Source organism: Scyliorhinus torazame, chromosome 5 (genome assembly GCF_047496885.1).
Source record: "Scyliorhinus torazame isolate Kashiwa2021f chromosome 5, sScyTor2.1, whole genome shotgun sequence".
Taxonomy (NCBI): Eukaryota; Metazoa; Chordata; class Chondrichthyes; order Carcharhiniformes; family Scyliorhinidae; genus Scyliorhinus; species Scyliorhinus torazame.
Genome location: NC_092711.1, coordinates 211,335,207 through 211,356,243, shown reverse-complemented (window position 1 = coordinate 211,356,243; position 21,037 = coordinate 211,335,207). Strand labels below are relative to the sequence as shown.

The 21,037-nt window shown below is 50.8% G+C and overlaps 1 protein-coding gene across 2 annotated transcripts in view; it reads left to right on the top strand.

Annotated features, from left to right (window-relative positions):
• The window catches only part of LOC140420925 (sodium- and chloride-dependent neutral and basic amino acid transporter B(0+)-like), an 85,468-nt gene extending 79,745 nt beyond the window's left edge, over positions 1-5,723 (top strand). For both annotated transcript variants that reach the window (XM_072505082.1, XM_072505081.1), the window contains 3 exons: positions 1,597-1,706; positions 1,808-1,978; positions 3,580-5,723. In XM_072505082.1, the coding sequence (XP_072361183.1) occupies positions 1,597-1,706; positions 1,808-1,978; positions 3,580-3,717 (419 nt within the window). In that variant the 3' untranslated portion in view covers positions 3,718-5,723. The remainder of the gene's footprint in view (positions 1-1,596; positions 1,707-1,807; positions 1,979-3,579) is intronic.
• Positions 5,724-21,037: the final 15,314 nt, after the last annotated feature.

The following is a 21,037-nucleotide window of genomic DNA, read 5'->3' as shown; positions in this document are numbered from 1 at the left end:
TTGTTTCCAAAGACCCATATAAGACAGGCGGTGCCTTCTGCATCCTTTACCTGAAAACCCCTCTTGTTTTTGATGGGTTACAGCTGGTTGTTGTTGAGGCCAATTTTGATGCGGCCATTTTCCTGCTAATCGCAGGGAGGATGTTATTCTTCACCATAAGATAAGCAGGGCCAGAATTTTACATCCAAAGTGCGGGTAAGCACCTGACCCGGAAGTGCGAGATGAAGTTTTGAGACAAGACGGTGGGTGCACATCCCGACGTCATCACCACCCACTCAGTATTTTGGTCGATAGGCACATGAGGGTGTCAAAAGCACGCCCGCAGACAATCAAGTAGTTAGTTTAGCCTATTAAGGGGTCAATTGACTACAATTTTACGTGGCCCCTCTGTCTTTATGGTTGATGGGTGAGCCGATTAGCCTTTATATTTAAGCTGCGACCTTGACCCAGGGTGGGGTGAAAGGTCAGGGCTGGAATAAAATGAACAAATGTGTCTGGTGACATAGGTTTGTGTCTGATTGAGCTGCAGAGACATTGTTTGCAAAGTGTTTCCGTCGCTATTTCTTTTACACAGGTCTGCAGCTCCCTCAGACAGCACTGCAGTGGCTGTCCCCCTGAAGAAGCACGTTGGAAACCACAACGTGCACCCTCCCTTTTCCCGGTGCCCATCTCCTTCCCCTATCCCAGGCAGCACTTAATTTTCCCAATGCGCGTTTCCTACTGGCTGCCCATTAATTGGCCAGTCAGCATGAAATTGCGTTCTGGGGCCGATCACGGCCGGAAGCACATTTTGCGCCGACTTTTGGGCCGCTATGCGCGGATGAGATGGGAACCCTTTAGAAATGGTGGACGTGTTCGATTTCAGGCTCCCCGACCGCATTCCTGGGTTGTCTGATTTTCAGGAGTGCCTTTTAAGTGTGCATGTTGCTTTGGGTTAAAATCCTGCACTCTGCGCTCCTGGTTTAGCTGGCTCCATCGTGGGGCTAGGTAGGTCCTAGTCTGTCACAATTATCACGGACTCGGGGCATGGTTTAAAGATTCATGTTTCACGGCCCCTCAGAGGAATCATGAACTATAGTTTGCATGTAGCGGCCTTTTAAAGGAAATTCAAACTGTTCTCCTCATCCACCCCCCATGCCAATATATCCTCCTACCGACCTCATATGGTTCCTTATCCCCCTGGCCAAGCCTACCAACTGCTCTGGCACCCATGCCATGCGATGGCCTTCTATGCCTTGTATGCTTTCTATCGAAGAAACAAACTCTGTAATGGCAATAATCAATTAATTGATCAAACAAAGACTCCTTTTGGCTCCAGGATAATAAAAGTGTCGATCATCCGGGCCCAATAAAGTTTCAATCGGCAGTTGAAACCTCTTACCTTTCAATCTTGTGAAAATAAACATGATGATATTGACAGCAGAGAGAAGAGAACCAGAGCTCTCAATCAAGCAGTGTTTCCTCTGGGGCTCAGGTGCTTCAGAACTCTAATGGATTTGTGGCCTCTCGGTCAAGCCTCATTATGTATGCTTATTCTCCTATAATGTAAAAAGAAAACCGAGTGATTATGTCTCTCCACTTTCCTGTTGTTCACAGGGGTAAACAGATTCATCAAGGACATTGAGATGATGATTGGGGAAAGGACTTGGCTCTTCTGGCTGTGGTGGAGAGTCTGTTGGGTTTTTATCTCTCCGTGTTTGCTGGCAGTAAGGAGATGTATCTTTTAATGATTTAAATTGAAAATGACCAAGCAGCAGATGTCTTTCATTCTTGAGCTGATCTTGATTTCTGAAATCCTTCCAAACAGGTCATTTTCTTCTGGTCATTAGTGACATACACTCCACCAAAATATGGACCTGTTGAATTTCCATTCTGGGCAACAGCACTTGGCTGGTGTATGATGACCTTCTGTGTAATGTGGATCCCCACCATTGCTATTGTGAGAGTTGTCCAAGCTGAAGGTTTGACTTTGTACCAGGTAAAAAAATACTTTGTTACCTTTAAAAGTGAAGAGAACAGCTCTCCCAGTTTTGACCAGATATTCACTGGAGGATCAGTGGAAAACTAGAGATGGCAGAAATAATAGGCATTTATGTTCTATCTCTCGAGATTGTGTCAATCTTTTAACACATTTTTTTAAAAATCGATACCAGGCATTATTTAAATAGTTAGAATATCTAGGTTCCAGTATCAGTGCCCAGCACTCCCATTCTGTACCCGTCATTCTGAACAATGGTTTTCGTTTCAATCTTGGATGAGCTTCTCGTCTTCTCTCTCACACATACGTGCCACACTCTGACATACAGACACGTGTGCACACACATGAAGAGACAGGCATGTATACAGGTGCATAAAGTTGCACACCAAAACAAATTGAGACACATCTTCAAAATTCCTCTCTAACCCAATAAGAAAATGAAGAAAGGTTTTCAGACACTGCAATGACTCATCTATAATACAATTGTCAACCAGCCAGGCACTTACCACCTTGAACTAGAATAAACGGGCACGATCCAACGGCCACGCTGTGCCGGAAAAGCAATTTGCCGCGGCGGAGCGTGGTCGATGAATGCCGGGAGAGCCCGCTCCCGGGACCGACCCGACTCGTAATGTCTCGCGCGATCCAACGTGACCGCGCGAGACGATCACTTTTTGACAAATGTGCATATTAGATCAAGAGAGTTTGACTCTAATGTGCAGATTCCCAAGGTACCTGAGGCTTTGGGATTCATCCCCTTCGCCTCAGAGACCTCTGGCGAGCGTGTTCAGCACTAGTCCCCACAAACGGGAACGGAACACGTGGGGGTATCCCAGGGGATCGGAGGCCCCCAGATGCCTGCTCTTTGGGCAGGATGGTGCCCTGGCACTGCTAGTGCCATTGCCGTGACACCTGGGTGCCAGCCTGATACTGCCAAGCTACCCAGGTGGCATTGCCAGCTGGCATTGGCACTTCCAAGATGCGCAGTGCGATGCGGGGGGGGGGGGGGGGGGGGTTGTCCCTGCATGGGTGTTCGGCGGAGGGAGGGGGTGGATACATGGGGGGGGGGTGCGGGAACAATCTCATATTGCATTTGGGCTGGGGGGAGGTCAGGGATTGCTGAAGGGGACTCAGAGATCTCCCGCTACACTGGTGAGTTCCAATGAGCGGAGCTCTCCACTGTACAGAACAGGCCTTGGCTGCGCATTCCCCATTCAGGCTCCTTATAAAACATCAGTCGCGTTGAATAGCCATGTGTTTCTCAGCACTGTGATCACCGGGAACATGTGGCTAAACGCGCTGGCTACTTTGTTCCATTTTGGGAGAATCGTGCCCAGCATCTTCTTCCAGCAAACCTTGAATGATAGGAGGGAATCCATACTCCCCACATTGTTCTGGAGAACACTGGCCTTCTATGAAAATAAATACTGCATCAATATTTTCCCATGGGATCACCTGAACTTCCCTCCACAACTTTTGTTTTTGTCAGATCGAGCTACAGGGTAATCTGTTTAGGATCAGCGTTTTGTTCCAGTTGGACGTTAACGGTGGGTTTTAAACTAGGAAGCAATGACTAAACCTTTCACTTTTCCTTTTTTCAGAAAATCTCTGCCGCTTGCAAATCAGCTCCTGATTGGGGTCCATACTTAGAACAACACAGAGGGGAAAGATACAGAAAAAGAGCTGATTCTACAGAAGCCCCCAACTGTGTGCAACTTCTGGCCACTCCTGCGATGTGAAAGTTGAAAACAAAAATTTATTTCGCGTTGTAAGCAATGACACTGACAATCCGCTGCTGGTCTGTCGTACTCTCATCGTAAGTTCAGTGCGAGTTCTCCAGAACAGCCAGCAACCCAGTTGTGGCCCAGATGGGTGGGATTATCCCGACCCCCCCCTGCAATGTATTTTATGGCTGCAGAGGCGGCCAACCGTTGACCAGCAGCGGGATCATTTGGTCCCACCGATGTCTATGGAGTTTTGCACATCCCGCATCCTCTGCCGCCGGGGGTGCCATTGGTAGGACCAGAGGATCCCACTGTGGGAAGGACCAGAAATATTCTGCTGGTAATCTGGAATTCCTTTGCCCTATTTCTTATTTTGACCTTAAATTTGATTGGGTGCTGCCTCAGTAGTCTGTTCTCCTTTTCTTCAGTCTTGCACGAAGATTCTCTTGTTAACTTTGTCCAAACTCCTTTGTCATAACGACTGAGCTCACTTTCAGTTCTTGTTAGCATTTGTTTCCAAGTTCTTGCTCCTCACTCCACTCAGTGATGTTCAGATGCATATCGGAGAGTTCATAGATATAGGATTTGGTGCTCCATAATAACGGCCTCCCAGCTGTGTGTTTCTTGGCAACAGGAGGTGACATGCCATTCACTGGTGACAGGATTCTCTGCTCCTGCCGCTGACAATGGGAATTCTTGTTAAAGCCGGCCGGACCAAAGAATCCCACCGCCTGCGAAATAACGGAAATTTCCGGCCAATGTCTTTCCGGGCTAGCTCTGGTTGTTTACAAAAAGCAAACCGCACCAAAATATAGACTAGAAAAGCAAGGAGGTTGCGCTGAACCTTTATAAATCACTGCTTAGCCCTCAGTTGGAGTATCGTGCCTAATTCCGGGCATCCGACTTTCAAAGGGTTGCCAAGACCTTTGAGAGGGTGCAGGGTGCATTTACTCAAATAGCACAAGGTATTAGAGAAACTGGGATCCTTCTCATTAGAGCAGAGAAGGTTAAGAGGACATTTGATAGAAATGTTCAAGAAACGTAAAACAGGAAATTCAATTATTTAAATAATTATTTCGTTTTGGTATTTACCAGCGAGAACAGTTTGACAGAATATTGAATGAAGGGATGAGTGATTTAATATAAAGGGATGTATTAAATAAACTAAACAAATCCAAAGAGGATAAAGGTCTGGATGGATTGCATCCACATATTTTAAAAGAATCTAAGGAAGAGGTAACAAAGTTATTACTACTGGAAGTATCCTTCCTGTTTGTTCCCTGTTTATTCCCTTATTTCCTCTTTCTTTTATTTTTGCTGTTACATTTTTGATCCATGGATGATTAATGGACTTGCCACTTTAAGACAAGAAGCCTGTATCTTTAATTCAAGCAGGAAGAATCCGGAAGGCTGTGCTGCTCTGAACTGGAGATTGCAGACTGGCGACCATCAGTGACAGAGAGTTGGTTGGGACTTGGTTTGATTGATTTGGCTGGTGGCCTATGAATGAGCCCAGAGGGCTGTGCTCTGCCAGGTAACAAGGGTTGACTGGATATTATTCCACTGGAAGGCTTTTCAGAGTCCCAGAGTTGCTGTTTGGTTTCAGTTTTGATTCTGGCAGCCGGGTAAAGAGATCCAACTAATTCTCTCCGGAACGATCCAGCTAACCCTCTTCATTGTGAGGGCTGACTCACTCCCCAGCAAGCCTCTGGGTGCTCTCTCCTGGACATACAGAGGCCTGAAGACAGATAAAGCAAGGTTTGATGTGAAATAAGGTGCCTCACCAGGAAATACTGTGAGCAATATAACTCTCTCCAGAAAGCTGATTAAAGTTGTGAGTACTGCAGCACTGAAACCAGAGATACCTGAATGAATACGCCTTGAATTGAAGGCTGGGATTGAAGCAAAGCAGCTAAATAAAACCATCAGGAGTCAGGCGTTAAATGACAGTTAACCATTTGTATTTACTGCATATCTTATTATAGTTCTTGTTATGAATAAAACGTAATTGTGTTTAAGCTCACAAACCTGGTGATTGTGATTATTGGGTAGTTTTAGAAGAATTACTGGTTAATTCACTTGTGTTGCGATTTTGGGGAATGTTTTATTCTCAAGCTATCCATAACTTCTTTGAATAACCTTGAGGTAAAATTCGATCCTTGATCTGATTGAATTTCTGTGGGTAGTTCATATCCAGTAAAGAATTTAAGTAACTCCTCCACAATCTTTTTAGCTGTAATATTACGTACTGGAATGGCCTCTGGAAACCTAGTAGACACACCCATTATACACAAAAGATATTGATTCCCACTTTTGGTTTTAGGAAGCGGTCCTACGCAATCAATTAGGACCCTTGTAAAAGTTTCCTCAAAGGCTGGAATGGGTATTACGGGCGCTGGTTTTATCACTGCTTAAGGTTTCCCTATCACTTTACATGTGTGACATGATTGACAAAATTTAACTACATCTTTATGTAGTCCAGGCCAATAAAAATGTTTTTGTATTTTAGCTTGAGTTTTCCTTATTCCCAAATGACCTCCCACTGGTACCTCATGTGCAACTCAAAACACCTCCTTCCTATACCCTACCGGCAATACTACTTGATGAACTTCTGCCCACATTTCATCCGCGTGCATTTGTAAAGGTCTCCATTTTCTCATCAAGACATCACTTTTACGATAATAACACTCTGGTATACACTCAGGTTCCTCTTCCATGTATGCTTTCTGATACATCCGTTTTATTTCTATATCTTTTTGTTGTAACTCCGCCAATTTTCCTGAACTAAAAATATCCGCCTCATCCTCCACCTGTTCTTGTTCTTTTTCAACCATCTGATCAAAAATCGTTTCTGATAATTGCACTTCAAATTCATCTTCACTCTTTGATTTCTCCTCTTGTCTGAACCTGTGACTTTGCGACCTTGTTACGAGACAATCCGGAAAAATCCCAGCATTTTCGTCCTTCAACACTTGAGTTGTCTGATTTTCCACTGGCTTATCAACCACAGTAGGGATCACTCCCACCTGCGATCCAGCTATATCATTACCCAAGATAAACTGTGTTCCTGGACAAGATAGTTTCTCTATTACTCCTACTACCACTTCACCACTCTTCACTGGACTTTCCAACCGTACCTTATATAATTGAACACTACCCCTCTCACCCTGAATTCCACATATTACCACCTTTTCAGGCAACATTCGTCCCAAACTACTTAACTCCTCATCTCTTACCATTAAAGATTGACTAGCTTCCGTATCTCTTAAAATTGTGACTTCTTTATCTGCTCCTTTTACCTGTTTGTTGCCTCCCGGGTGCCAGGGTCCATGACGTCTCGGATCGTGTCTTCAGGATCCTTAAGGCGGAGGGGGAGCAGCTAGAAGTCGTGGTGCACATTGGTACTAACGACGTAGGTAGGAAAAGGGGTGTGGATGTAATAAATGAGTTTAGGGAGTTAGGCTGGAAGTTTAAAGCCAGGACAGACAGAGCTGTCATCTCTGGTTTGTTGCCGGTGCCACGTGATAGCGAGGCTAGGAATAGGGAGAGAGTGCAGTTGAACACATGGCTGCAGGAATGGTGTCGGGGGGAGGGCTTCAGGTATTTGGATAATTGGAGCGCATTCTGGGGAAGGTGGGACCTGTACAAGCAGGACGGGTTGCATCTGAACCAGAGGGGCACCAATATCCTGGGAGGGAGGTTTTCTAGTACTCTTCGGGAGGGTTTTAACTAATTTGGCAGGGAAACAAGACATAAGGTGGCTACACTTTCCAGGGTGGTTGTCACTGCCTTGTATCATTGCCTACAGCTGCCTGCCACAGCAGACATTGAAATGCTAGGGGCAAAGACACTGCAATCTTCAATTTATTTACTTTCAGCTCCTTCCAGGCTGACATGACTAAAGATATGAACAACATCAGTCACGGTGCAGTTGATCCCTGCACAAGTATATGGTTGATGCAACGTGTGCTAAAGCAAACAATTTCATCATGCTCCCTGTGGTAATCTGGAAACACCAGGACTGGGCTTTGAGGTTTTGCATGGAATACAGGATTCCCCCAAGCCCATGCTACCATTGACTGTACCCTTATTACACTGCAACCTTCTGCAGTGTATTGTCAGAGGAGTCATGATGCATCACCCACTGAGGTGACCCTATGCCACACTGCTAACTGCAAAGTGTCAGTGCAATGTTCCAGAACCGCTCGCAATTTGGAAGCAGAATGCTCCACATGCTGCAACATGGGCGAGTAGCATCCCTGGGTTCAGCCCACAGATGCTTACTGATCTCTCCAGCAGACCGGAGCTTGCTGTCCATTTTTCATTTGTATGGCCGTGGAAAGCATTTCTCATTCAATGTCGGGGATTAAAAATCTGTTCTGCAGCTTCGCCTGACGCAGGGGGCGATTTAATGGCCATGCTGCACTTAAGCGAGAGCGCGACAAAGCCATTAAATCATGGGAGAGGCCAAATTCGAGAACCGCGCCAGGCGGTCTAACCACCCCGTCCCGTTGGCAAAATCAGGATCCCCCCTTAACATGGCGAGAAACCAATAATCACCACTTAAGCCCAAACTCCATACAATTAACAGGAGTGACCCCCTATCTAATGACCCCCCGCCCCGTGATTTATTGGTCTCGTCAGCAGGTGGTCTCGCAGATGCTGGTTAGTACTCCTTTTTAAAAATGTGAAGCTCGTGGAATGGCTGCTGCGGGGTCCGAAGAGGAGAGTAGCCATCTTCACTCCCAGGCAACGAGACTAGGGGCACTGGGGTTGCTGCCGCGTTGCTCGGAGGGGGCTGGAGGAGTCCCCGGGGGCCAGCTTTGATTGGGGTGAACTGGCGGAGGGGAGGGGAGGGGGTGGGGGGCGGAGGGAGGAGGTGGCAGCCCATGGCCTGGACTGGTCTGGAGGGGTGGGTGGGAGAGATGAGTATCTCAGTCCGTGGATACACTATGCCAACCCTGGATCATGTGGTCCTGTTTCGGGGGCATCCCTAGTCCTAGAATTGGCAATCGTAGTTAAGTGAGCACTTCACACATCCCACGTGGATCCACGTGGGTAGGCATGCACTGTAGCATGTGGGAGTTATTTCCTAGCATCCCAATCAGACCGTGGGGCCTAAACACAGTGCCTGTCACTGCAGGAGACAACACCACAGATGCTGCGGCCAATATCTGAACACCCAGGGGCTCGGTCGCAGCAGCGAGGACATCTCCGAGGGTGGGCATGTACTCCGGGGAGGGGAACCAGTGCCTGATCCAGGTCACGTGCGGGTGTATGGCATACAGGGTCTGGGGTCCAATGATCAGGGCTGCAGCCGGGGATGTGTGGGCAGAGCGTATCGAGGGAAGGGGTGTGGCAATTGGGAGACTGGAGGATCGCGGCGACTGGAGGACACCACTGGTTGTCAGTCTCACATCCTCACCAATTGCTTACAGATATGGCACAGAGTGGACAACGTCTTGGACCCTGCGGAACCTGCCCTAGTGGTGCTGCTGGCAGGCTCGCCAGCCAGGCGCCGGAGGAGGCAACGGCAGCAGCGTCAACAGAGGCTGAGGTGGCGCCCATGTGCAGGGTCCCGATCCACACCCTGAGGTCCCGGCCACCCATCAGGCCAGGGAGGGACTCAGAGGGGGAGTCCCATGACGGCTCAAGGTGTACAGACATCGCTGGTCTTATGAACAGATGACGGACAGTGTGTGCTACAGGAGGCTCCGTCTCAACAAGGGGACAGTGCAGCACCTGTGCCATGTCCTTGTGGACTTGGCATCTCGTGGAGGGCGAGGATACCCGCTCCCGGTGGCTGTCAAGGTCACCACAGCCCCGAACTTCTATGCCTCAGGATCATTCCAGGGCTCGATCGAGGACTTGTGTGGCATCTCACAAGCGAAAGCCCACAAGTGCATCTGTGAGGCCACGGACGTCCTGTTTGCCCAGGCAGCGAACTAGATAAGCTTTGACAGGGCCAAGCCCAACAGGATGCCCAATAGCTGGTTTCTCCGCCATCGACGGGATGTCCCAAGTCAAGGGGCTCATAGATGGCATGCATGTCGCCTTGCGCTCAATGGGCTGTCAGGGAGTGCCTTACAACAGGAAGGGGTTCCACTCCCTGAACATCCAGCTCCTATGCTACAACCACATGAAGATCATGCACGTGTGTGCATCATTTAATAATAATAATCTTTATTGTCACAAGTAGGCTTACATTAACACTGCAATGAAGTTACTGTGAAACGCCCCTCGTCGCCACCCTCTGGCGCCTGCTCGAGTACACAGAGGGAGAATTCAGAATGTCCAATTCACCTGACAAGCACCTCTTTCGGGACTTCTGGGAGGAAACCGGAGGACCGGAAGGAAACCCATCCAGACACAAGAAGAACGTGTAGACTCCGCACTCAGTGACCCAAGCTGGGAATTGAATCCGGGTCCTTGGCGCTCTGAAGCAACAGTGCTCACCACTGTTCCGCCTATTTCCCAGGGAGTCTGCATGACAGTTACATCTTGGGGCAGTCGGTCATCCTCGGCCTCTTCGAGGACTGCCCCAGGATGCCAGTTGGCTCTTGGAGGATAAGAGGTACTTGCTGAGGACCTGTCTAATGGCGCCAGTACTTAGGCCGGTGACTGATGCCGAGATCCGATGCAATGAGGCCCATGTGGCTACCCGGGCTGTCAATGAGCAGTGCATCGGACTCCTCAAGATGTGGTGCCGATGCCTCGACCGCTCTGGTGTTGCACTGCAGTACACCGCCCAGAGGGTCACCCGCTTTGTGGTGGTCTGCTGTGTCCTCTACCACCTGGCACAGCAGCGGGGCAGTGCTGGAGGTGGAGGTGGAGGAACATTTGGCCACCTCCAAGGAGCAGGACGAAGAGGCACCGGACCGAGAGGGGCTGGAGGACGACTCCGGCGAGGACCCACAGTTCAGATTGGAGGACAGGTGGCAGTGGCTTGGGCCCGGCAAGCCTGGAGGGCCATGGAGGCTCTGATACTCACCTGCTCCACATAAGATGTGGCTTCGTCCATCATTCCCCCTTTCCCCAATCCCTGCTCTGCTCCCCATCCCTCAGCCTTCCCCCTCCCCCCAATTCCCCTCCTCCTTCACCTATCCCCGCACCGTCCCCTCCTCCTCACCATTCCGCACCCTTCAAGAGTCTGCGTAACATCACTCCAGGGTGATGGTACTCTGGTGGCACTGTTACCGGGTCACCGTCGAGGGCAGGGGGGGGTGATGATAACCCATCAACAGCTGAGCACTAATGCTCCTCATTCCATGCCACAGTGTGACCCCTGCCTGTCTGCTCAGTGCTCGTTCACACCCATCACCTGCATGTGGTGTTCCGGGAGGTGAGGTTGTGGGGGGGGGGGGGGGGGGGGGGGGGGGGGTGACGGCGTCTGGGAAGAGTCGACCAGGACCTCCATGTCCAGGGAGGTGGGGCATAAAATTGATGCTCAGCCCACATTGTGGAAGAAAGTGCCAGAGTCATAATTTTGGTCGAGGTCAACAATTGTTATTAAGTAACATATATGTCCCCACAATCTCCCAATGGAGCCCCCCCCCCACCCACCCCTCCTTCCCATACAACGCATCCAAACTCTCTTTACCCCCTCCCCACCCACTCCCCTCTTCCCGAGTGCCCTCCCAGTGATCCTCCACCTGCATGGCCTTCCGTGCTCCACCGCTGCTTCTCGGTGTGTCCCCAGGATGCACATCAGAGGTGGAGGCAACTGCAGCCCGTGGTGTTCGATGTCACTGGGAGGCTGCCCCTGCGTCATCTGGCTCCGCCTGTCCTGGTGGTTGCCCAATATCTGCAGACTTAATGGGCTGAATGACTTCCTTCTGCATTGTAGGGATTCTAAGATTCTATAACTTGGACATGCTGTTGAGGCGCTCAACCAATGGATGTCACTGACTGAGACACGCCTTGGACACCTCCATTCATGCAGTCGACATCATGCACGAGGCTCTTCACTGCATAGTTTTTGCCTCGGTGCCACATATTGCCGGTGCCATCCCCTGTATCCGTAGGCTTTGGGACTCCTCCAATCGGCTATGGACTTGCTTGATGGTTGCTGACATCCCTCTCTGAATCTCACGGCCGCAGCCTAGCATCTGCATCAGCTCCGGGTAGACCTGATCCACAGGCTCGACATCTGACTGGGACCCAGCTGGGTCGTGGGATCCAGCAAACCTCCCACTGCCGTCTCCCCTGGGCTTTCCTGCCTCCACCTGATGTGCATCAGCAACTGTGTGATGCTCACCAGAATGTGCCCAGAAGCCCGGCCACTGACGTTCGCCACCGCTGTGTATGTCTCTGCGCTGGTGGAGGGTGGAGGTGACAGCTGTGATTCTTCAATGGTGGCATCCTCAGAGCTCTCCTCTGAAGTGTTCTCATGGGAGATAGAGGGGGAAACCACCCTGGATGGGCCGGTATCGTCGGATGAAGATCATGTGGGAGAATGGACATGTAGTCAGTGAGTGGGATGGGTTCGCCTGTATGGCCTTAACAACTCACGTGTGACAGGTCATCTGGGTGGGGCCAGTGGATCTTCACTTCTGTGCTTTATGCTGACCTCTACATTGGGTACAGATCTGACATCGGCCACCATCGTGGCCTCCAGGGCCCGTTCCTCAGACAGGGTGAGGGCTCTCATGTCCGTCACGCCGCCGCACATCTGGGCCCTCTCTCATCTATTGTGGGCCAACTTCACCTGAGGGGATGCAGAGGGGGCATCACTAGATGCACGCACGTTTATTGCGCGGGGGATAGGGGCTGGGGGGAGGCGGTTTTGGCGCTGGGGGGGAGGTGTTGATTGGGGGGGGGGGTTGCGATTGGGGAGATGGCCCGTATGAGGGCACGGGGAATGGGGAGTATGGGGGAGAGCATGGGTGGCACTGCTGGACATGGGGGTGCTGGGGCACGGAACGGCACTGGGTGTATATGCCAGGCGCATACCTGTTGGGGGGGGCCTTGGGGGTCGGGGGTCTGGTGCCAATTCACCCATGCGGCCTGGTGGAAGTTGTTGATCTTCTTACAGCACTGGATGCTGGTCTGCCTGGACACACTGCCCGAGCTGATGGTCGCTGCCACTTCTTCCCAGGCGGCACGTGCTGCCCTGTGGCTCACCCTGCACAAAACCTGGGGGAGCAGGGCACCTGGCCTCGACTGCATCCAGTAATCTGCCCAGGCCCGCATCCCTGAATCGTGGGTCTTCTCGGCGGCATGGCTGCGAGCTGAGTTGGGTTGACTGTGCAGGAGCGGTTTAAGTGCTGCCCATCCTTGTTAATGGGAGCGCAGACCTGGCGAATCAGCTGGTGGGACCAGAATTTGCGCCTAAATCCCATGGGGCCCCGTTAAGTGGACCAATTAATGGTTTATAGTGGTGACGGCCTTGTCTGGCCGAGCGTCGGGAAGCTCGCGGCAGTTGCCGCTTGCTACCACACTTGGAAACATTTTGGTTAAATCGCGCTTGTAACGTGAATGGTTGAGATGCCAGCAGGACTGGATATCTCAGGGCTGGATGTGCTGCATACAGGTGAGGGTCTGCTTGGATGGCCACAATCACAGTTTGAGCTTTTTCTCATGTTCAAGTCGTGGAGCAAGTTAGCACATATTCTCTGGTCCACCGTCAAGTGGCTGAGGGATGTCCAGATATTCTCTGGGCGGTTAAAACCTGGGGTTTCAACTCTTGGGTGAGTTACCAGGCCCCCTCCAGTCCGATTCTTCCTGATCTCCCTCCCCGTCTCCGTACCCCGCACCCCCCACAATTATCTGTACCACCTACCTTTAAACTTGCCTGTTCCCTTTAAATTATGCCTTTAAATATCTCCTTTACATAGGAACATAGGAATTAGGAGCAGAAGTAGGCAATTCAGCCCTTCAAGCCTGCTCCACCATTCAATCAGATCATGGCTGGTCTCTTCCTGGTCTCAAATCCATCTCACACCTGTTGCCCAAATCCCTTTAACCCATTTTTTATCAGAAATATATTTATCTCCTTCTTGAAACCATTTAATGATTCAGGGCGTCACGGTGGCACATTGGTTAGCACAGTGGCTTCACAGCTCCAGGGTCCCGGGTTCGATTCCCGGCTTGGGCCACTGTCTGTGTCTGCGTGGGTTTCCTCTGGGTGCTCCGGTTTCCTCCCGCAGTCCAAAGATGTGCAGGTTAAATGGATTGGCCATGCTAAATTGCCTTTAGTGTCCAAATAAGTTAGGTAGGGTTACTGGGTTGCGGGGATAGGGTGCTCTTTCCAAGGGCCGGTGCAGGCTCGATGGGCCGAATGGCCTCCTTCTGCCTTGTAAATTCTATGGTTCTATGATTCCACTGCACTGTGGGGCAGCAAGTTCCATAAATTCACCACCCGCTGTGAGAAGTAGTTCCACCTCACCTCAGTTCCAAATCTACCGCCTCTCAACCTGTATCCGTGACCTTTCATTCTAGCTTGCTCCGCAAGGGCCAACATTTGGCCTATTTTTATTTATCAATCCCTTTTAATATTTTATACACCTCGATCAGATCCCCTCTCATCCTTCTTAACTCCAGTGAGTATAAGCCAAACTGTTTAATCTTTCCTCATACATCAACACCTTCATCCCTGGAATCAATCTGATGAACCTCCTCTGAACTGCTTCCAATGCCCATACATACTTCCTCAAATAAGGAGACCAAACTGGACACAGTACTCCAGATGTTGTCTCGCCAACACCCGATACAATTGCGACAACACTTCTCTACTTTTATACTCCAGTCCTTTTGCAATAAACGCTCGCATTCCATTTGCCATTTTAATTACACGCTATACCTGCATACTGACTTTCTGCGATTCATGTTGAATCAAGACTGCCACGAGCGAGAGGAGGACAATGTAAAGGTCCATTGACCTCGGGCAGGATTTTTTGTTCGTGAGCGGCCAGAGAATCCCGCCCTTAGTTCTTATTTATGAGAAAGATGTGGAAGAATTAACTTTAACAGGCGACATGTGTAGACGGCGACAATTTGAAAACATGTTCAGTCCTGGATAAGGAAGGTTGGAATCTAGGAACAAGAAATAAACTATTGTTCCTCATGTCTGTTCTGCCATTTAATGAGACCATGACTGTTCTGTATTTGAACTCCATCTACTCACCGTTGTTTTATGAAAAACACTTATTGAGCAAAAGTTGTCAGTTTCAGTTTGGAAATATGCTGTTCACCCCCAGTTGTTTGTAGGGTGGGGGATTCAATGGACAGGATTCCCTAAAAATGTGGCTAAGTCCCCACGCCGACGTGAAAACCGGTGTCAACGACTCTGGCGTCAATGGCCCCCGAAACAGAGGCATTCTCCCCTTTCTAGGGGGGCTAGGTTGCTGCCGGAGTCGTCCCCAGCGCCGAAGGGCCGGAGCGGGTTTGCGCATGCGTGGAATGGGCGGCGTGATCTCGCGAATGCGCGAACCGGACGGTGTATTTCCGTGCATGCGCAGAACGTCCAGTGTTTTTCTGCGCATGCGTGGGGTTCCCTTCTCCGCGCCGACCCACGGGCAATATGGCGGAGCCCTATAGGGGCCCGGTGCGGAGGAAAGAAGGCCCCCCACGGAACCAGCCCGCCCGCAGATCGGTAGGCCCCGATCGCGGGACAGGCCACCCCCCCCCACATCCCCTAGGACCGCCCCTGCACATTTACCTGCCAGGTTCCGCTGTGTGTGAGGTGAGTAATTCACACCAGCGGGACTGGGCAAAACTTTACTGTCACTCGGCCATCGGGGCCCGGAGGTTCGCCGGGGGGGGGGGGGGGGGGGGGGCGCTGTCAACGGCCCCTGACCGGCGTGGCAGGAATCCCGCCGGCCCCGAAAAACGACGCCGGAGAATAAAGCAGCCGGCGTTGGGGCGATGGGGCGGGATGCACACCTCCCCCCTGGGAATTCTCCAACCCGGCCCAGGGTCGGAGAATCCCGGCCCATATTTCCACCATCCCGCATGAATAGCAGAGGGATAGGAACCTAAGCACGGTGATAAGGGTAAGAGAAAGAAGGACCGTGGTAAAAGACTGAGGGCTGGATTTACCGTTTTTGAGGCTAAGTACCGACGTAGGCGTGGGAACTGTGGCATTTTGCGACGCCATAATCTGCGCAGAACCCTCACCGATCCTGGGACTGGTGAGGGGCCCAGCATCTGCTGTGGGTAGAAACCCCAGCTCCCATGACAATAACGGCTGGAGAATGGTCGGATCTGTGGCCGCGCATGCGCACAGTGAAGACCTACAGCAGTAGTGCCGTAAAACATGGTGCGCGGACCTGACCAGCCAAATACCGCCCTCCTGGCCACCCGCTGGCCACCCCTGGCCACCCCCCCATCAGTCCCTCCAGCCCTCGCCGAAGCCCCCCTGGCCAGCAGCATGGCTCCCAGCCGCGAATGAGGCGGTGCTGGACACAGTCCGCAGCCGCCATGCCTGGTTTCCGACCGCTGAGATCAGACGTCCGCCTTACAGTCAGGAACTCGGCCAATAGTGGTGGGAGTATTGGGGGAGAGCTTTTAGGTGATGCACCAACGCTGTTCCAATGGCATGCGGCACGCGACGCGATGGCGCCATTTCGGAGGGGGCGTAGAATTAAAAACTGGCGTCAAACCGGCGCCGCCCCCGATTTGGAAGTTGGGAGCGATTCTCCACCCGATCGCCGATTACGATATTGGCGTCAGGCGACGGTAAATCCCGCACAGGGTAATCAAGGTCGAGAGATAAATAGTACAAAGTACAAAGAAAAGTTGGCTGATTTAAAATCACAAAACGGCAAGCCTAAAAGCTTTGCACCTCAAAGCAGAAAGCATTTGGAATAATGTGAATCCGGAAGGTCTGCCGTCTTGGGTCCCGAAGGTCTGCCAGTTGGGAAAAGTGTGTCCTGGGAAAAAAAGATTCAGGCCGTTGGCCATTTTACCACACACCAATGACCTCTCCTTTCTTTCGCAGGCACACCCAGGAAGCAGTGAGGGGGTCCACAGCACCAGGTCCTCGACTCCAGCCCAGAGAGCAGCACAGAGGAGGATTCACAGACCTGGATATTGAAGAGCTGTCACAGAGCTCGCCCACACTTTCCGCCAGTTCGGGGGCACAGACCTCGGTGGGACCCAGTTTTAGAGCAGGCTTACAAAGGGTGAGTACATCACACGGTCTGATTCACAGCAGGCGGAGGCAGGGACACCCCAGGGTGCTGGCACTCGCAGGATTGCTGGAGGCCAGGAATCTGCTGAGTCCCAGTCAGATGACGAGCCTCTGGACTTGGTCATGCCTCAGGGGCTGGAGCCCCAAGGCAAGAGAAGGAAAATCAGGAAAGGGTCTGCCGCACTCCTCGGATTGCAAGGCTGCAATGAGAAGTCTGCCCACCTTTTGACTAAGGGTGTTGATCTGACAGACCAATGCACGGAGGTCACTACTGATCAAGCGGCAGCAGCTTCTGAAACCTTTATTAGGACATCTGCCCTGCACTGCTGTGGGAGATGTATTCAATGGTAGAGGCACTTGGTGGCATCCACCAGGATGGCAGAGCTTCTCCAGCTCACTCTAGCTGCCTCTCCATCTTAAGGAGGAAGCCAAGGATCTTCTGGCAGGGAGGAGACACAACCCTGGGGTCATCCATCCAGGTGACTCAGGATGTTTGACATTACACTCCCCTCTTCCTGTGACTGCTCCAGCTCCATCTATACAGGCCGAGAAGGGTGGCACTGCCAAACAGCAGAACCCCCAAAAACAGATGGGGGCCTTCCACCGTGAAGGTCATCACAGACAACACAGAGCGACAGACAGCGGGCTGCCTCCATCTTGGCTGTGGATGTTGGGAATGCACCAAGACATTGTAGCAAGGCGAGGAATGTTAAGACGTTTTGGTTGATTTGATTTGATTTGATTTATTGTCACATGTACCGAAGTACAATGAAAAGTATTTTTCTGCGGCCGAGGGAACGTACACAGGACGTACATAGTAGACAAAAAGAATAATCAACAGAAAACATCGACAAATGGTGCATCAACAAACAGTGATTGGTTACAGTGCGGAACAAGTGGCGAAACAATTCAAATACATGAGCAAGAGCAGCATAGGTCGTCGTGAACATAGACCATAGAACATACAGCGCAGAAGGAGGCCATTCGGCCCATCGAGTCGGCACTGACCCAACCAAGCCCTCACTTCCACCCTATCCCCGTAACCCAATAACCCATCCTAACCCCTCCTGAATAGTGTTCTGACAGGGAACAGATCAGTCCGAGGGGGAGTCGTTGAGGAGTCTTGTAGCTGTGGGGAAGAAGCTGTTCGTATGTCTGGATGTGCGGGTCTTCAGATTTCTGTACCTTCTGCCTGATGGAAGGGTCTGGAAGAGGGCAAAGCCTGGGTGGGAGGGGTCTCTCACAATGCTGTCTGCCTTCCTGAGGCAGTGGGAGGTGTATATAGAATCAATGTGGGGGTGGCAAGCTTGTGTGATGCGTTGGGCTGAGTTCACCACACTCTGCAGTTTCTTGCGATCTTGGACCGAGCAGTTGCCATACCAGGCTGTGATGCAGCCGAATAGGATGCTCTCTATCGCACATCTGTAGAAGTTTGTGAGAGTCGATGCAGACACACCAAATTTCTTTAGCTTCCGCAGGAAGTAGAGATGTTGTTGGGCTTTCTTGACTGTTGCATCAATGTGAGTGGACCAGGACAGACTGTTGGTGATGGTGACCCCCAGGAACTTAAAGCTATCGACCATCTCCACTTCGGAGACATTAATGCAGACGGGTGTGTGTGTCGTGCTACGCTTCCTGAAGTTGTGGGCATGGTTGTGTGGCGCACAAAGACTCCGTGAGACGAATAGAGTGAAGTCGATGAGGCAAGCCTGTGGGGTGTCCGGGGGGGGGGGGGTTTGCCGCGAAGGGTACGTACGGGGCCCAATGGCCTGCCGCGCGGTCGGGGCCGTAGGCGCGGGTAGCGCGGCGTAGAACTCGTCCATCGATTCTTCGGGAGCTTGCCGTCTCGTCGCGAGCTGGTAGCGAGTGTAGATTTGGTTAACTGGGCGGGCATAGAGACTTTTCAGTGCTGCGAACGCCGTCTGGAAATCGTCAGTGTTTTCAATGAGGGTGAAAATCTCCGTGCTCACCCTCGAGTGCAGGACCTGCAGTTTTTGTTCGTCTGAGACCCGGCCGGTGGTCGGTCTGAGGTAGGCCTCGAAGCAAGTCTGCCAGTGTTTGAAGGCTGCTGCCGCATTCACTGCGTGGGGGCTGATCCTCAGGCATTCTGGAATGATCCTGAGCTCCATAGTCCTTTTTAGGCACGCTTAATAAATTGTAGCGCACAAAGACTCCATGAGACGAATAGAGTGAAGTCGATGAGGCTTTATTAAGCGTGTCTGTTCCCCAGCAGCCCGATAGTAAACTGGCCTGCGGGGGAAGGCACCGGCTTCTTATACTCCGCCTTCAGGGCGGAGCTTGAGGTCAACGGCCAACCAGGACCCGGGATCTGTCAGCCAATGACATTAGGGCTTCCAGTCCCACATGACCCCCAATACATACTACCACAGGTTGTAAATCATTTGTTAATCATTTGTAGATAACATTAAGTTCTGTAAAGGAATTCCCACTATTTTTTTACATTATAAATTTAGAGTACCAATTATTATTTTTCCAATTAAGGGGCAATTTAGCGTGGCCAATCTACCTATACTGCACATCTTTTGTGGGTGAGACCAACGTAAACACGAAGGGAAGTGCAAACTCCACACAGACAGTGACCTGGGGCTGGGATCGAACCCGGGTCCTCGGCACCGTGAGGCAGCAGTGCTAACCTCTGCGCCACCATGCCGCCCTATTCCCACAAATATAACACTTCCTATGGTCCCTTGTTATGATGAATTGTGTCCCTGTCATTTTGAAATGAAAACCTGATTACTGCTCAAGATAAAGGCAGGATTCTCAATCCTAGGTTTCTTCCCTGTTCTGTGTGCAACCTTCCCAGCACCATGATGATGTTTCTTTACAGTCATTGCACAGATTAGCCATGTCTGTATCCCAAAAGGAATTTGGATGTTTGTCACTATGTACAGGGCTGGCATCACAATCATTCTCCATGTGGACGCTCTTCATCTTGGAGGTGCAACTGCCAACCCTTTCCGTTCCCCCCTCCGCCCCCTTCTCCTGGCAGCTTCTGCCTCCAGTGACACTGTTCCTCAAGGTGTCAGCTCACAAAGGATGCTGTTGGATCAGAAAAGGTGAAGCTTACCCCGCTGCATCGCCGTGATATGACCCTGGTCGTTGAGAGCAAGAAGACTGCCATCAGCCAGTCAGGGGTCAGACATTCACATAAGCTCGGTGAGGATCGATGGACTATTCCCATTGCAAGTCATTCTCCTCGAATGTAGGGACAATGGGCAACTGTTGTGTCTCCATGCCAGGAACCTCATCCCAGGGGGTATGTGTGCTTCCATCAGTCAGATGGGAGAGCAATGCTCACAGATGCCATGTGAAGATAAGGATGTCCTCACTGGATCTCCTCAACACCTTCCTTGAACCTTGCGGCAACGAGAACATCCCGAGGTCGTCCACCTCGTCTGGACATCACCATGGCCACACGACCGACATTTTCTCCCTCGAGGAGCTCCTCAGCTTCGGCCCCTTTGACGTCTTCAGCATCGGAGGGAATGTACTGCTCCTCCATCTCCTTCTCAGGCAGTTCCTCCCTCTGTTGAAATGCCAGGTTGTGTGGGGCACAGCAGGTGAACACGATGTGTGACACCCTCTGTGGATTGTATTGCAGGCTCCACCAGACCGATCCAGACACCAAAACGTCATCCTCAGCTGTACCACGAGCCTCATTGTATCTTGTCTCAGCTGCACCCTATGGCCTCCGCACTGGCCACGTCCTCAATGGGTAGCACTTGTCTCTGCCACCAATATTTCAAATAAGGAATTCAGAAGAATCTCCTTTGCCAAGAGAGTGGTGAAGATGTAGATCAACCTAGTGCAGAGAGTGATTGAGACAAATAGTATGGGAAAGTTATGCTGACAGAACTAGGAAGAATGAGAGAATGTGCAAATGCAGTAAAAATGCCAACATCAACTGGTTACGCTTAAAAACCTGTCCTGGTCTGTATATTCTATGTTGTGAGTATTGGACCAGAGATAATGTTCATTACTCCTTCTGGTTAGTTACAGTATTTAAAATAAATGAAGTGAATTATCAAACTTATTATTGTCTCTACTTGTATAAATCTATTGAAAATATAAGAAATAATTAAATAATAATACTGTGCAATTTTCAAGCAAACACATTGAGAGTTCTGTTCTGCCTGTGCTATTGTTTGACGTCAGTTCAGCTGGTGCTGTATCCTTTAAAAA